At 46.0% G+C, this 16,165-nt stretch overlaps 1 protein-coding gene across 1 annotated transcript in view; it reads left to right on the forward strand.

The window, feature by feature from the left end:
• Positions 1 to 16,165, forward strand: part of PASD1 (PAS domain containing repressor 1) — a 63,545-nt gene that overhangs the window by 42,657 nt on the left and 4,723 nt on the right. The window contains exon 19 of the mRNA XM_065411187.1: positions 1,467 to 1,677. Coding sequence (XP_065267259.1) covers positions 1,467 to 1,677 — 211 coding nt within the window. The remainder of the gene's footprint in view (positions 1 to 1,466; positions 1,678 to 16,165) is intronic.

Here is a 16,165-nt window from a genome sequence, read left to right on the forward strand (position 1 = left end):
TTTTTCAGGCTTTTATTGAAAACTAAAATCTGACATTTTTGGGGGGGGGGGTTGGCAACCATTTGCTGCGTTCAGTTTCAGAAAACCGACAATGTTCCGGTTCTGGTTTTTCACCAAAATTCAAAGTTTTTGACAGAAATGAAAAAATGTTTGTTGAGAAATGTTCACGGGAAATAAAATACATTCCCTGTCCAGCTCCACACTGACTGTACTAGAAAAAGAAAAGCATTGTTACTGCGCTGTTGCCCATTGGCATAGGTAAACGCTGTGCTGTGTTCTTATGCTCTAACCCGTTCATCTTAACACAGCTGCAAACCTTTCAGGGTTGTGCTGGCGCAGAAGTTTAGTACTAATCACCTTATTTCTATTGTTGTTGTTTCAGTAGCACCCAGAGATGCCACCCCTATTGTGCTAGGCACTGTACTAACATACAACAAAGTATTGGTCCCTGCCCCAGAGAGCTTTAAATCGAAGTACATCGATGGATGTCGTTGTTTCATTGATCAAAGAGCTGCATCTATTTAGCTTAACAAAGAAAAGGTTAAGGGGTGACTTGATTGCAGTCTGTATGTATCTACGTGGGGGAAAATATTTAATAACGGGCTCTTCAGTCTAGCGGAGACAGGTATAACACAATCCAATGGCTGGAAGTTGAATCTAGACAAATTCAGACTGGAAAGAAGTGTAAACTTTTAATGGTGAGAGTAATTAACCGTTGGAACAATTTACCAAGGGTCATGGTGGATTCTCCATCACTGACAATTTTAATATCTAGATTGGCTGTTTTCCTAATAGATCTGCTCTGGGAATTATTTTGGGGCAGTTCTCTGGTCTGTGCTATACAGGAGATCAGACTAGATGATCACAATGGTCCCTTCTGGCCTTGGAATCTGTGAATCGATGAATCTCTTATTTAAACTGGCCAAGTCACAAGACTCGTGGTTTCGGTGGGGTTGCAACCATACAGCAGAACCATCAGCTTCTCCAAATCAGATACTCTTGTTCTCACATGTGGAGTTCCAGTATGAATTCCACTTCATTGTACTGATAAAGGACGTGGGAGACATGGGCAGCTGGTGACCCAGCCATTGAGGGAGGCTAGCCCCTGCCCCTCCCCTTGTGCCTGAGGTCCTCCCACTCCCCCAGCTCCTGTGGTGCATCCAAGTGTCGGCTGGGCAGCACGGGCCCAGTGCCATGGCAGAGAACTGCAGGAGGGGGCCTGGGGGCAGAGCATGAGCGGGGCCGTTCCAGGCTGTTTGGGGAGGCACAGCCTATGCTACCCGCCGCCCTTGATGGGAGATTTTTGCGGCTAGTCTGGTACATTTTCCGGGTTGTTTTTCCAGACTGCATTTGGTTTAGCGAACTGCATTTTGCTTTGTTTTAATCAGCGTAGTTCTCCGGCGTTTATTCTCATGCTGATTCATTGTTTACCTTCTATTAGTGTTTTATTTTCCTTCTGTCTACAGTTTTGTTCCAGAACAGCAGATGCTGCCTCCCCCATTACAGATGCAGCCAATTACATGTAGCACAGTCAGGGCTCCTGCCCCTTCTCCTGTATTTACCCCTTCGGTCATGATTCCACAGGCCAACTTCACTTCCCACCAGACGCAACCTCCAGTTCATCTCCACCAATGGCCACCCGAACAACAGGTTCAACAGCAGCATCTCTACCTGCAGGTAGTATACTTGGGCGGGGTTTGTAAATGTCAATCAGACAGTTTAGAAGGAATGGCTCTTACGTGACTTGAATACGTCTGTCTTATCTTACATGACCCCCATCCCCATTGTACCTATACACACCTACAGCCTGCCCTATATCACTGGAATTGTCAACACAGTTGAGACCATGTTTTCAGAAGAACTTAACTCTCATTTAGAAGAGAATAGAATCATAGAATATCAAGGTTGGAAGGGACCTCAGGAGGTCATCTAGTCCCACCCCCTGCTCAAAGCTAGACCAATCCCCAGACAGATTTTTGCCCCAGATACCTAAGTGGCCCCCTCAAGGATTGAACTTACAACCCTGGGTTTAGCAGGCCAATGCTCAAACCACTGAGCTATCCCTCCCCCCTAGAAAATAAGTGGCCAGATTTTCAAATGCAGCTCAGCACCCAGTACATGGAGCTTTCTGGAAAATCTGGCCGGGAATGTTAAGCATTGGGAGTTGCTGGGTCCAAAGCACTTTTGAAAATCTGGCCCCATGTGCCTGTAGTATCCGAGCAGACTGTAGGGTGACCAGATGTCCCAATTTTATAGGGACAGTCCTGATTTTTGGGTCTTTTTCTTATATAGGCTCCTATTACCCCCCATCCCCTGTCCCGATTTTTCACATTTGCTGTCTGGTCACCCTAGCAGACTGTGGTGTTGTTTTTTTAAACCAGCCACACGCTGCTCTTTATTCAAATAATTAATTGGGCCACCGAGCAAACCTTTCACAAAGACAGATTTGATTTTCAAGAACAAGGATCATGCCCGTTTGATAAAACAGTTCATGGAAGGAATCACTGAGGCTAATTAATCATTGAAAATAGTTTTCATTCTCTCAAAAACGGAGTGGGTTTACAAAAGCTGTAAGTTTAATGGTTCATATGTCTGGAGGTATGTAGCAAAGTAATGGGAAGAGATCAGCTACAGGTGGAACAAGTTATGCTGCAGGGCTGGTTGAAAAAGAAGGGATTACATAATAATCCCATCAGGATGTGGACTAAGACACATTCAGCACCGGCACAGAGACAATGTTTTACATTCAGCCTCATAGCACTTGTGTAAGGGTAGGTGCTTTCAGCCCCATTTTGTAAAAAACAGCAAAACTGAGAGCGTGAGAAGTCAAGTGACATGTCCAAAGTCACAGTAAGTCAACAGCTGCCTCACACTCAGTCCTTTTGGTTGCATTGCCGCTCACGGCCCACCTTTATTGTCCATGACCCATTCGTGTGTCACGCTGCAGGACTGCGTATTTCCTTGCAAAGATGAGAATTTCTGTCCATTGTGAGATCGAACTTCAACACCACCAGGAACGTGCCATGGTCTGGCTATGCTGCAGAGGCCTACTGCAGCCAGGCAGCATGGCTGGTCAAGGCCTATGCCCCATGGAACCCAGCTGAGCCACCGTATACAGGGGGGATGGGAGCAGGCTTCTGGCGCTGTTGCTATGCGGATTTCCCAGCCATCACTCCTCGCAGGAGGAGGAGGGTGCAGGGGCTGTGGAGGCTTCTAGACTTCAGTAGTAGCCATTGACAGTTGCACTCACCCAGACTGGAGCCTTCCCGTATGCTTCCCTGTGGATTTGGCAATAGTAAGACTAGCCCCACGGGTTGGGTACTTGATTGTCTGCGGTTTAAGGAGTGCAAATAACTTTGGCATCCAAACTGAGTGCCCAGAAAATTATGTTGAAACTTGAGGCACTCGGGGTAATTGAAACTTGAGGCCCTGTATTTTGCCCCCAGACTCTGTATGTTCCTTTGATAGCCGCTTCCAGAATCAGACCCACCCTTTCCAGAGCACTGCATTGAACAGCCAGAAGAAGCTAGATCAGGGCACAAGGAGAATCTGCGTTTGCTGGGAAACCCGTCTGATTGTATCGCATTTCCTTTCTACAGATGCAAGCCCCAGAGCCGGTCCAGGGGAGTCAAAATCAGCGTATTTTCCAGCCATCTCATATACCGCAGCAGAATACCATGGGCTACTTCCTCCATCCACAGCAACAAAGCCACCATCCGCAGGGTCAGTCCTGCAACTTACAGGACCTGCCTGAAATGCAGCTGCCCTGAAAGCCAGGGCCTGAGGAGAAGGTGACGAGTCGCAGCTGCTGTGCTGAGCAGGAGTCAGGGGAAGGATGGCGAAATTCGAGGCGAGGAGGCCCTCCTCATGTGCCAGAGGGGTGAGGGTTAGCCCAGAGGGAAACATGGCAGCGTGGAGGAAGGGCCCAGCAGGAGAGCAGGATCACCAGATGGGTACCTTGTCGATTACCATTTTTATGTATTCAGTCCTTGATGCTGCACAGTGACAGGATCAATGCAAAGTCTGGATTCATTAAGCACCAGGACCGTTCGACTAAACACAGTTTAACTGTGAACCGCTAGAACTCCCGTTCACATACATCCTGTCAAGAGGGTCTATTAAGTGCTAAAAGTATTTGGAGGCTAAAATCAGGATAGTAGGAACTGGTTGTGGTGCTCTTGCCTGCCAACGCTAATCTGCAAAGGCGGTTAGAGACTTGTTGATCAAAAATGGTTGACTTAGGTAGGAAAATGATCTCTGAAGTCATATGTGGCTGTTATTGGTCACTAAGCCATACACAGCACAGCAGGACAATTCCTTTGGACTGCAATATGGATTTCTAGCTGCAGGCACGTTATTAATCAGGTCAGTGCAAAGATCACTTTGCAACTGAGAAAATATTTTCAATTCAGGACACGGATGCTCCTTTTAAATGTTGCTGAAATTCACTGTGAATTTAAGACCAGTGTTTGGAACACGGAAAACTGTCAGAATCAGCAGGATCCCATTTAATTATCGTGTACATAATTCGCTTTGTTGTAGTAGGTTCATTGTGGATTTTGTTTTCCTTTTTTCCTATACCTCAAGCCCAGAATTTGTTTTTTTTTCAGATGATTGGATAATGCTGCTAATTTCTGTAACACCACTCTTGCCTAAATTTCATACTGTTGTTATACCAACTCACGTCACCATTAATAAGATACGTGTGCAGATAAATTTATATGTTTTTATTCCCTGTAGCCAAGTATTTTTCAGGGTGTACCGGCAAGGAGTCCTTACATTTTCCACGGGACCTTGCAGTACATGGTTCTTTACACCTGAAAATCAGATGAAGGCAAACTTTGTGGTTTTGCTAGTTCATGTTTCAATTTGGCAAAGCTGAAATTTATACTAACAATGACCCAGGTGATATTCCAAGCCTATAGGGTTAGCAATAAATTGTATTTTTGTAAATTGTCACTTTTTAACTATATGTTTATATTTATGAACTGACAAAATGTCTATTCCTCAGTGGGTGTATAGTAAAGTGGCCCTACTGTTTGTGTCTTTCCAAAGGAAAATGAATATTTAATTTTTAGATGGTTTTTTTTTAGTAACTGAGTGTTAGATTTGGGCCATGCTCGATCCCAAACGCTGAAGACAATTTATGCCATTAATACCAGCTTTCTGAGACAATGCTTGGATACTTCCTTAAAGCAAAAAAAAAAAAAAAAGCAATGGCAAAGTCAGAACATTGTGGCTGGCCCTCGGAATAGAGTTTAGGGAAAGGTTATTGTCTAACCTCGATCTAACCTAATCAATCTGCTCTGTCTAGTCCCTTTGGGACCCCTCCGTCAGCATGCGCTCGGGGTGCCAGCCTCTAGTAGTTGAGATGAAACAGATGAGGCTGAACGCATGGTGAGGTCAAACTGGATCCAGGGCTGGCTCCAGGCACCAGCCTGGCAAGCAGGTGCTTGGGGCGGCCTCTCCGGAGAGGAGCGGCACGTCCAGCTGTTCGGTGGCAATTCGACGGACGGTCCCTCACGCCCGCTCGGAGCGAAGGACCTCCCGCCGAATTGCCGCCGCAGATCGCGGCTTTTTTTCTTTTTTTTTGGCTGCTTGGGGTGGCCAAAACCCTGGAGCCGGCCCTGGCCGGATCATAGTGAGCAGTAGAGCTGTGCTCAGCACTGCTTGGAAAAGGTGACTGTAAGTCACCATTGGGCTGCCAAACCTATCAAAGCTGGGCTCACGCGGGAATGCTTTATTTTAAACCAGCTCCCAAAGACTGTTCAGGCACCATGGGCTCACCGGAGCATAGGGCCCCACACTCCCCTCCCCCCCCAGTCACACCCCTATGCTGTATAGCAGCCCTGTGCCACAGCAGGCTTTCCCAAGGCATCCTCAGCCACTTTGCCCTGGTGGCGGCTGCGGTCCAGCCAAGCGTCTGGGTTATGATGTTTCTTTGGCCACTTTAAAAACCATTTCCAAAGAATGTAAAGGTGCATGTTCGTTTCCAGGCCTGCCTGGGCGTGTTTGAGCTCCACCTGCACTCGGCTATTGGGCGCCTGCTTGCGAAACTGTGACCATGGACTCTGAGCAGAGCCGGGGCTGAGCATGTTCGAAGCGGGGTGCCTGGCTTTGCCTAAGAAGGGTGTGGAGCAATTGGCAGGCTCAGGCTCACCCCGGCTGCAGTCTGGGTGCCCTGCTGCTGGAGGCAATACTTGTTTGCACCTTGCGTGGGGCATTGAGAACCATATTAATTAGGTCTAAACATTTTAGCATTAAAACTCAAGTCACCGTTCGGGTGACTAAGGCTAGGTCTACACTACGGGCGGGGGTCGACCTAAGATACGCAACTTCAGCTACGCAAATAGCGTAGCTGAAGTTGCGTATTTTAGGTCGACTTACCTGGCTGTGAGGACGGCGGCGAGTCGACCGCTGCTGCTCCCCCGTCGATTCCGCTTCCGCCTCTCGCTGCAGTGGAGTTCCGGAGTCGACGGCAGAGCGATCGGGGATCGATTTTATCGCGTCTACACTAGACGCGATAGATCGATCGCTACCCGCCGATCCGGCAGGTAGTGAAGACGTGCCCTAAGAGGAGAGCAGCACATAGTGTTAGGGCAGAGCTCCGTTCCATCAGGCCACACCCTAGCACTGCACAGCCAGCATCAGTCACCAGGGGAGAAGAGACGTGTGTTATCTGTTTTCATAGCTTGGTTGGAGCCCCGTGTACAATATGCTACTATGCCATGGTGGTGTATCTAGAAAAGAAGGGAGCTTAACAATGAGAGGTCGAGGAGGCAAAGTCTAACCCCCTAGCTGCACTATATGACCTGGGGCAAATGCATAGGCTGGAATTGGCTGGCTCAGTGAGTGGAACTCAGTTTTTGGCCAAGGCAGCCAGGGTGACGGTTGGGCTTGCAAGTTGGGTACCAAAGATTAGCCAGCAAAAAAAAAAAAAAAAAAAAATCGACAAAGAGGCCTGTGGCACCTTATAGACTAACAGACGTATTGGAGCATAAGCGTTTGTGGGTGAATACCCACTGCGTCAGACGCACTTCGTCACCCACGAAAGCTCATGCTCCAATACGTCTGTTAGTCTATAAGGTGCCACAGGACTCTTTGTCGCTTTTTACAGAACCAGACTAACACGGCTACCCCTCTGCTACAAAAAAAAAATGTTGGCCTTAACATCACTGAGCTCCTGTTTAGAGTGTGTTTACCCACCTCAGCTGCCAGAGGTATAGGAATGGGATTGTCCCTGCCAATTCCTTGTGACTGAAGCGTGTTGTAATGTCAGGGACCATGGCTGGAAAAATGATGTGCAATAGCAACCGCCTTCCCAATGACGGCCTCAAATGTCTACTTAGCAAAGTGTTGTTTGTAGCTGTGTTTTACCTGCAAATACAAGGGGCACCAATTGTACCCGTGGATGCACTTGGGTGATCCATGCTGTGGCCCAAAAATGGCCCCACATGTATAACAGGACGTGCCTCTTGGGAGCCATTGGCCGACACACTCGCACTCGGGGCTACAGGCAATTGTGCAACGTGTGGTACGTAACTAACACTCGCACTGAAGATAGGGTGTGTTTTGCTTGAGGCCTGCTTAGGGCCTCTAAGAGCCTGGTTGGTATGCGAGTTGCCGCCGTGTATCCATTCCAGGGGTGTGTCATGCTACAGCAAATGTGGCTGAAAAGGCAGATAGCTACGGCCACTTAGCATTAGTGCTTTGGGTCATAGGAACCCTTATGGCTTGCTGGCTGGGCGCGTTCGCAAACGCCTCAGCAGGGCTCCGTGTCTGGTACAGACGGCATGGAGTCCGTAACCTCAGTATCTTCTGCAGGGGCCAGTGTGGCTGAGCCCAGGACTGCCCAAGCAGCTGGCTCCAGGGCCTGCTGCTCCGGTGGCTGCCAGGACAGCCACACCAGCCCCCAGCCGGCTGGAGCAACTGTTATCTGCTGGCCACAAGCACCTCCCCAGCGCCTCCCCCCCCTCCAAGATTTAATTACAGATATAAGTCATGGACAGGTCACGGGCCATGAATGGTTGTTGACTGGCCGTGACCTGGCCATGACTTTTACTAAAAATACCCGTGACTTAACTGTAGCCTTACTCATGAGGGATGTGTCTTTGGAAAGGAATGGGATTCCAGTGACAGTAGCAGTTTGTTCGTTCAACTCTTGATTGATAAAAAGGGCCGGGGGAGGGAGGAACCATTGGCATTCAGGGTCCGGCTCCTCTGAGGCTGGAGGGGTCCTACCCAGTTTGAGGAGAGGTGCACAGTGGTGGATTAGTGGGCCAATTAAGAGGGCCCCCATGAAAAATGGGCACCCCGTCCTGCTCCACCAGCCTGGCACTCCTGCCTGTCGGGGGAATGGACTAGCTGGCCTGCAGGCAGAAGAGGTGGGGAGGCCCCCCCCGGCTCTGGCCCCACAAACCCCTAATCCAAGGCTAGGGCTAATTGCACTAAGTGTAGCCCAAGCAGCGTGAGGGCTAGCTGCCCGCAATGAAATTCCAGCTGCACCCAAACACTCGTCACTCACACGGCTCAGCTACAGTTCGGTTTTTAGCACACGCAGTCTACAGCTACAGGCGCTGGACATGACCCCGCCAGCCCCAGTGCAGGCGTACCCTCAGATACATGCTCGACACCCAGGCTGTTTTGCTGCAGCTGAAAGTCACTGGTGCAGCACTCAAGGAACAAACATACACACACCCCAGTTCACAAACCGGTGTGGGGCATGGCCCTTGTACAGGCCCAGCATCAAGGATGTGCCCTTCAGCACCAGTGAGCGTCGTCAGCCTGTAGCTCAGGGTGGCCGATAGCTGTGCGGTGCTGTGCGAAGGCACTACCACAGCGTCTGTTGTGGCACTCGTCTTACATTTGCCAAAGGGGGTTGGGGTTGAAATTTTTTTTTTTTTTAAACAAGCTTGTGTTTAAACCCCCCACCGCCGCTCTGTGCTCAGTACCTGCCACTACTTTAGTTAAAATGCTACGGTAGCCTTGGCTGACTTCGGGCCACTTTGGTACAGTACTGCACTTGGAATGTGTTTCAATGGGGCCAAGACATGGACAAAAAAGTGTGACAGGAAACTGGCCAGTTAGTTATTATACAGATTAATCACATTCAAAAAAGCACTAGATAAGTTCATGAAAGATAGATCCACCAACGGCTATTAGCCAGGATGGGCAGGGATGATGTCACTAGCCTCCGTTTGCCAGAAGCTGGGAATGGGCGAGAGGGGATGGATCACTTGATGATTACCTGTTCTGCTCATTCCCTCTGGGGAACCTTGCACTGGCCACTGTCGGAAGACAGGACTGGGCTAGATTAACCTTTGGTCTGACCCAGTATGGCCATTTTAACACTTGCTTGTGGGCTTTCACATGCTCTCGCTTGCTAAAATTAAGGTGGTGGCAGCACAGGTGAACCCCTGTGACTATAGCCTTGTAACTGAAACCATCACGATAAACGCCCTACCAGCCTCGGCTCTTTTGAGGCTTGTTTGTTTTTTTAGCCCGTGTAGACAGGCTTTTGTACCGAAACACATTGGGTGAGGGGGACGCTAGCATGTGCTGCAGCCAGTGTGAATGCAAGGTGTGCCTAAAGGCCTGGGCTAGGTTGCCTCAAGTAGCAGCCACACACTCGTATGCTGCTCCATCAGAGACAGCCCCACTGCCTGAGCAACCCTTCCAACAGCTGTTTGCCCTTTTTTACATCATTATTAGGTTGGCCCCCAAAGCCAATAGTTTAACTGGAAAACAAAGTAAGCTGGCAGGGAAGAAAGATGGGCGACGGGCTTATGCAAAAGCCAATGTTAAAAAAAAACAAGGCCCAAAAATTCTCATCCTCACTCTTTGTGCGGCTGGGCTGCTGTCTCTGGTTTGGCCGTGTAAACCAGTCTCAACTCTGCTGCAGGCAGTGGGGGCTAGTGTGAATGAGGCCAGCAGCTGGCACTGGGCTCTCCACTAAGGCACTTTGTAGTGCAGAGCAAGCCCATGTTTTATAGAGCTCTCTGAGGCCGAATCAATGCAGTTGCCTTTTCATTGTTGCTTATGGAACACAGCGCTGGATAATTGTCCAGCTGAGACTTACATGGCTACTATGTGCAATATGGGCATCCTCTGCCAGCTCGTTGCAGTTGGGAACGGCTGGGAGCTGTGACAATATGGCCTTGAGGATGGCCGCTATATGTGGCTGGGGAGATTGGGGTGGGGAAAGGAAAGAGGCTAAATGGTGGCCCTAGAATGCAGAGTTTGGGACCCTTTTTTGGATTGGCCTTTCAAAAAACATGCACTTTATTAAGAGAAAAAAAAAACCTACCCCTTCTTTCCACTGTCTATCACCCCTGTTAGTGCAATTTGGCTAAGAGAGTCTTGATGTATGTTGACAAGCCCTGGCTAACACTGGCCATGTCACTATGACTCATGTGAAGAGGCAGCTTTCATGAATGCGCATTCTTTCTTGCTGCCTTCAAAGCTCCTCCCAGTTTTCAGACAATCATGAGCGCACCACACTGTTGAGGTCCTTACTCAGGTTTTACTCAGTTTCTGTTCAGTCCTTACTCAGGCAATCTCCTGTCGACGCAACAGGAGCCCAACCTGTGTAAATACTGAATCCAGACCTCAGCCGTTGGCCCTGAGCTCTCTCAAATAAAGCGATCCTATTCAGGTTACCGTTGATTTGTTTACCTCTGTGTTAGCTATGGCCTGTGTTTTTGTGACCTGTTTGGAATTGCCTATTGTCAACTGGTTTCGGTAAGCAGGTGGGCTTGTCCACTTACAATGGGATGCACATTCTACCAGCAGTAGAGACTGGGCTTATTCCTGTCCTTTGAACTGTAGGAACACAACAGAGTGTGTCCAAAGATTGGCGCCGGCTCAGAGCGAGACACCCTAAGTCATAAACATTGTCCGGCTTTCCAGTACACACGTGTATACACATTTGGCCACACAATTCCAGACCTCTGAAAACACAGGCAGCTTTAATTCAAATCTTGCACTTTTAGCATATTTGTACATTATAAGCTAAAGCCTGGCGGTTATAACCAGGCTGGTTTGACAAACACAGTGAAACGTTCTTGTACATATTGTACTATATCCCCTGTAAAAACTTAGACTTGAGTATGAATATTAGTTTATTTTATATGATGTCAAATATAGATAAATTTATAAATGTTAAAGTATTTTGTAATGGAAAAAAGGAAGTGTCTTATGAAGACAGTTAGATTTTATTGTTGTCTTGCATTACATGTCTCTGCGCAGCTCCATTGGATAGGAGCCGTCGCATCTCGACAAGCTTTAACAGAGTGTACATAGTATTTTGGAAGAAAATAAAAGTATACTTTTAAGACCTCTTACACGTGTGCTTTGCTTGGTACTTACAGCACAGTCCAACTGAAGTTTCTAAGTCTTGATCGGGGCCCTGGAATGTGGCTTACGAACACAGCAACTGGCTCATCATATATAATTGGCCACACAAAAGCAACAGTGGTGGGTGGCTCTCAACACAGGCTGGGCCTGTTGGGTGTAGAGCCCAGAAGCCGTGGGGAACCTCACGAATGGAGGATAGCAGAAAGACAGACCTTGCCTGGTTGGGAAAGAAGGGAGGAGCGACAAATCCCTTTGGGAGAAGGACGAGGATGGGGTAGTGGGGGAAAAAGAGAGAGAAGTTAACAGGATTCCCAGCCCTCAACTTTAGAATTCTGAAGGTAAGGATCATACATTGGGATAAATCAATCCCGGGATTAGAAATCTGGTCTCCTCTTTGACTGCAATGTTCCTTGTTCTCCCAGCTTTCGCTTGTTTCTATCTCTACCTAGTGGCATTGACAGTGGGAGGCTGGTTTCTTGTGCCTCTGTTTAGACATGTGTTTTGGTTATTGGTTTGGCAAAGACTCTGTTAAAATGGACTCTGCTTATAGTGTCTGAACTGGATCTGCTGCCTATAACTGCTAAAATCCACATGGCACTGGGAGTGCTAGGGTGATCAGATGTTCCAATATTAGGGGCTTTGTCTTATATACGCACCTATACCCTCCACACCCTGGGGAGAAAAAAGGGTCCAGAATTTTCACACTTGCTCTCTAGTCATCCTAGGAAGTACATACCATCCGTGCACTGGCTTCCTGTTTTCCTCAAGGTGCTGGGATAACATTTAAACCCCAAATGGTCTGGGACTTGACTACCCTCTCCTTGCATTCCATCAACTGAGTGGTTTTTAGCTCTCAGTTCCAAGGGACACAACATTCTCGGACGACTGAAGGCACAGCCTTCTCAATTAGGGTCCCACCTTTGGAAAGTTTCATTTCATTCACTAGGTTCCTGAACTTTGCAATCTTTGCACACCCTCAATTCCCATTTCCTGCAAAAGGGTAAGGCTGTCTTTTGCAAAATCCAGTAGTTCACTGCAGCATTCCCTGTTACTACTGTAAATTACAGAGATTCTGCTTTTAGTAAGTCCTAAGGATGGGATTGGCCTTTGTGATCCTGAAGGCACTTTTGAAAATCCCATGCTGGTTAAACATTACAGTAAACCTGGAGCTCATTGAAAAGGGAACACCATGTCTCCAAAGCAGATTTTTTTTCTTAAGTGAAACAAGTTTATTGATATCTCATTACTTACAGTACTTTTACTGCATACAGTACATTGTATAAAAAGCCAACGTGCCGGCACATAAACATGTTTTGCATTCTTGGTGATATAACTGTAGCAAAAAGACAAAATATCTTTCTTCTCTGGAAATAAATTGGAATAATTCTGTTAAGAAACTCTTTTACTCAAATAACAATTACAATTAAATATAAGAATTTTGTATAGGTACAACTGGATGGAGGCTCTTTTATTAATGTAAATAAACATATCCATTTCTTAGTTGCCATGCTGGCAAACTACTAAAAAGATCAGTATGTTATGGCCAATCTACCAGTACTGAACAATTACTGTGTTAGATGGAGTGAACCTTAAGTGATTTTTAGTACCATATGACTGAGCTCACCCCTAACTTCCTAGAAAACATTAAAGTGCTTGTCTTTTTCAAACAATTACAATATTGGGTCCTGCTCTTCCTTCAATCTGTAAACGTAACACCCATTGATTTTAGTGGAAGCACCACAGTGAATTTGCCATTCCCAGCTGAAACTATTAAAAGGTCACCAATGTGTCTGGAACTGTGGTCAATCCTGCCACAGTTCTGACTGTGCTGCTGAGGTAGGTGAAAAAAAAAACCCCTAATGGGCCTTTTTAGTTCACTTGCTTCAGGGGCACACTACCTTTTTGTTAGCCATTCCCTTGGATTGGTAGTTTGGCTTTTCTTCACTCATTTTAGAAAGACATTTTATATGCCCAGTAAGAGTGCATGAGGGACAGAGGATTACTCAGATCATACTGATCGCTAAAAGACTGTCAGTTACTGAGAGCAGGTCAGGACGTAATGGGGTAACTATGTGATTGTATCATCTTTAAAGTCATGCTGATGTTTTCACATACAATCCAATTTAAGAAATGAAAATGAATTAAAAAACATGAATATTAGCAAACCCGATCCAGATAAACTTCCCCCAAAATCAATGCCAGTTTTATCTTGGATACAATATACATTCCCTCCGCCTCCCCCCCCCCCCCCCGCCAAAAAAGAAGCAGGGAACTTTTTTTCATGAAAATGTCTGGCCATGTTGTTTTGTGTGTGTGGATTACGGGGCCCTCCCTAGGGCAAAAATCACCTCTCTAGCTGCCGGCCCTTGTAAAAGTTACTGAAGGTTCCAACGGGAAGTTCCTTCTAGGCAGTGGTTGAGTAGGTTCTGCAACTGCCTGGATCTTTGCCAAAAACTCTGCTAAGTCCAATACTCATCTATATGTGGCAATTGAGCTTATTCAAGAGAAACCAGGGGGTGTGCAGTCTCCCACAGTATCCTAACCCAGGAGTGTGGGTTACTCTCTGCATCACCACAGAGAATTTTAAAGGGGTCAAAGCTCCCAAGTGCAGATATGCCTGCCTGCCTAACTCTGCTAGAGCACTTGTAAGTAGAGTGGTTAGCCCAGCTATTATTCCTTTGTCACCTTAGAGTAGGGAACCCCACAGCAGAGAGTCAATGGGGAGGAGAAGGGTTTTGCCTCCAACTAAGTTTCTATATATTTTGTTAGCCAGGCCATCTCCACAATGAGTGGGGTAGGAAAGGGACACAAAAGAGACAGAGGGCCAGATTCTAAACTCACTCAGCACAGTGTGAAGCAAGATCCTCTCCCTTGACCTCCTGCAAACACTCACCCACGTGCTTCAAATCCTACACTTGAATACTTAGTACTAAATATTAAGGGTGTTCCAGATCAGGACTAAGAACTGGTGAGAGAGGGATCAGAAGCTGGTCCGCAGCCTCCAAGCACCTGGAGTTTCATGAGCTCTTCCCACTAGAGCAACTGCACAACTCCTTGCCACCTACAGAAAGATGATTTCCTCGAGGCGGCTTTGCCCTGCAAGGTTGACCCATCAATCACGACTATCTACAGCTCACATGGCACAGAAGGTCAAGGCAATTTTTTTCTGGACCAGAACACAGGTGTATAAAGGAATGACAAAAATAGACATTACATTTTCTTTGTTCAAAAATCTATAACAAACAAACAAAAACAAACAAACAACTAAAAAGAATCTCTTAGGATAATAAAAAATAAATGAATGATTGTACCCCTAACTTTTAGTTTTAAACAGATTTTACATGTATGCTGGTCATTCTGTGTATAAACATATGTGTGATAATTATACTATAGACGCAGGTACAGAATTGATATATAATTGGTAATTGGCTTTCTGTATGGTCCTTTTGACTAATATTAATAGAAAGTGCATGACATTTGTAAAAGTGCCTATTTTTGCATAACAGCCATTTAATATCATGTCCGCTACATTTTGCAGACTTCTTTAACACCTTCTTCCTGCATATAATTTAACCTGCATCTAACTCTTTTTATAACTTGTTTCCCCACCCACCACAAAAATTCAATAAGCCTTTAACTTCTCTTGCTTGGCAAATACGCCATACTTGTTAACCCACAATGAAGTCTGAAATTAAAAACATATGGCTTGATGCTGCTCAGCCTTTTTCACAAGTACTTGCATTGACTTCAATGGGGTTGCTTGCATACTGTTTACTCACGTGAGTAAAGGTTTGCCTGATCAATCAAGCCCTTGCCTAGAACATCAAAAGTTACCTGCTTTTTGTTTTTAAAACAACAGTGAAAATATGCAATGAAAACAATTAGTAAACATAGATATACAGATCCATGCAGTAGTATCCATCTCTGCCTTAGAAATATACATGAAACGATATAGGCTTTTCACACTTCAATCCATAATATACAAATCAAAATTATATAACCTCAAGCTACGTTTAAGATTCTAAAGTAAGCTGCCTAATTTCACTTGCTGTATATATTATTATCCAATTTCTTTAATTATTCCTTCAGTTGAGATCAATTTACATTAATTCCTGAGATTAGGAAGAAATGGTTTTACACATTCATTGATTCTGACCAGGAACAAAACTGTTGCCAAGGAGGCATGGTAACTTTCCTCCCTCTCACAGTAACAGAATTTCAGCATTGTTTTGCAATATACAGCCAAGTTCAGAAATCTTAGTTTTGTTTCTACTCCGTGTAAGCAACATAGAAAAAGCACCTACTATTGGTACCACCTCCTGTCCTAATTCTTTACAAACAACACATACCTTATAAAAACAGTGCTGCTTTGCAGTGAAAGATTGTAATTCATGCCTTAGAAATATGCATTTTAAGCAGTTTACCACTTAACAACATTTGCAGCTTATCATTTTTGTAAAAATACAAGGTTTTCTCCCCCACCCCCCTTTCTTCCAGCCCACTTTAATGCACGCTACACAGCAGTCGAGTCAACAATTTCTCTCAGTAACATTAGCAGAGCTTGCCTCAAAGGATCTTTACAATAAGGAGATGGCTCCTTTGTTGATGAGGACTCAAAAAAGTTGCTTTTTTCCCTGCTGGCGTGTTAAAAAACCTGACGTTCAGACTCTGAAGGATTTTGTTGCTGCTATTTGTCCTGATGGATATACCCGCTCACAGTGGTAATAATCCAAAAGGGAAGACCAATGGCAAAAGACTAACAGTTACACGCTTGAGCTTAGATTCAAAGGTAACAAAGCAGCATCTGCTG

The sequence above is a fragment of the Emys orbicularis genome, chromosome 9, assembly GCF_028017835.1.
Source record: "Emys orbicularis isolate rEmyOrb1 chromosome 9, rEmyOrb1.hap1, whole genome shotgun sequence".
NCBI classification, from domain to species: Eukaryota; Metazoa; Chordata; order Testudines; family Emydidae; genus Emys; species Emys orbicularis.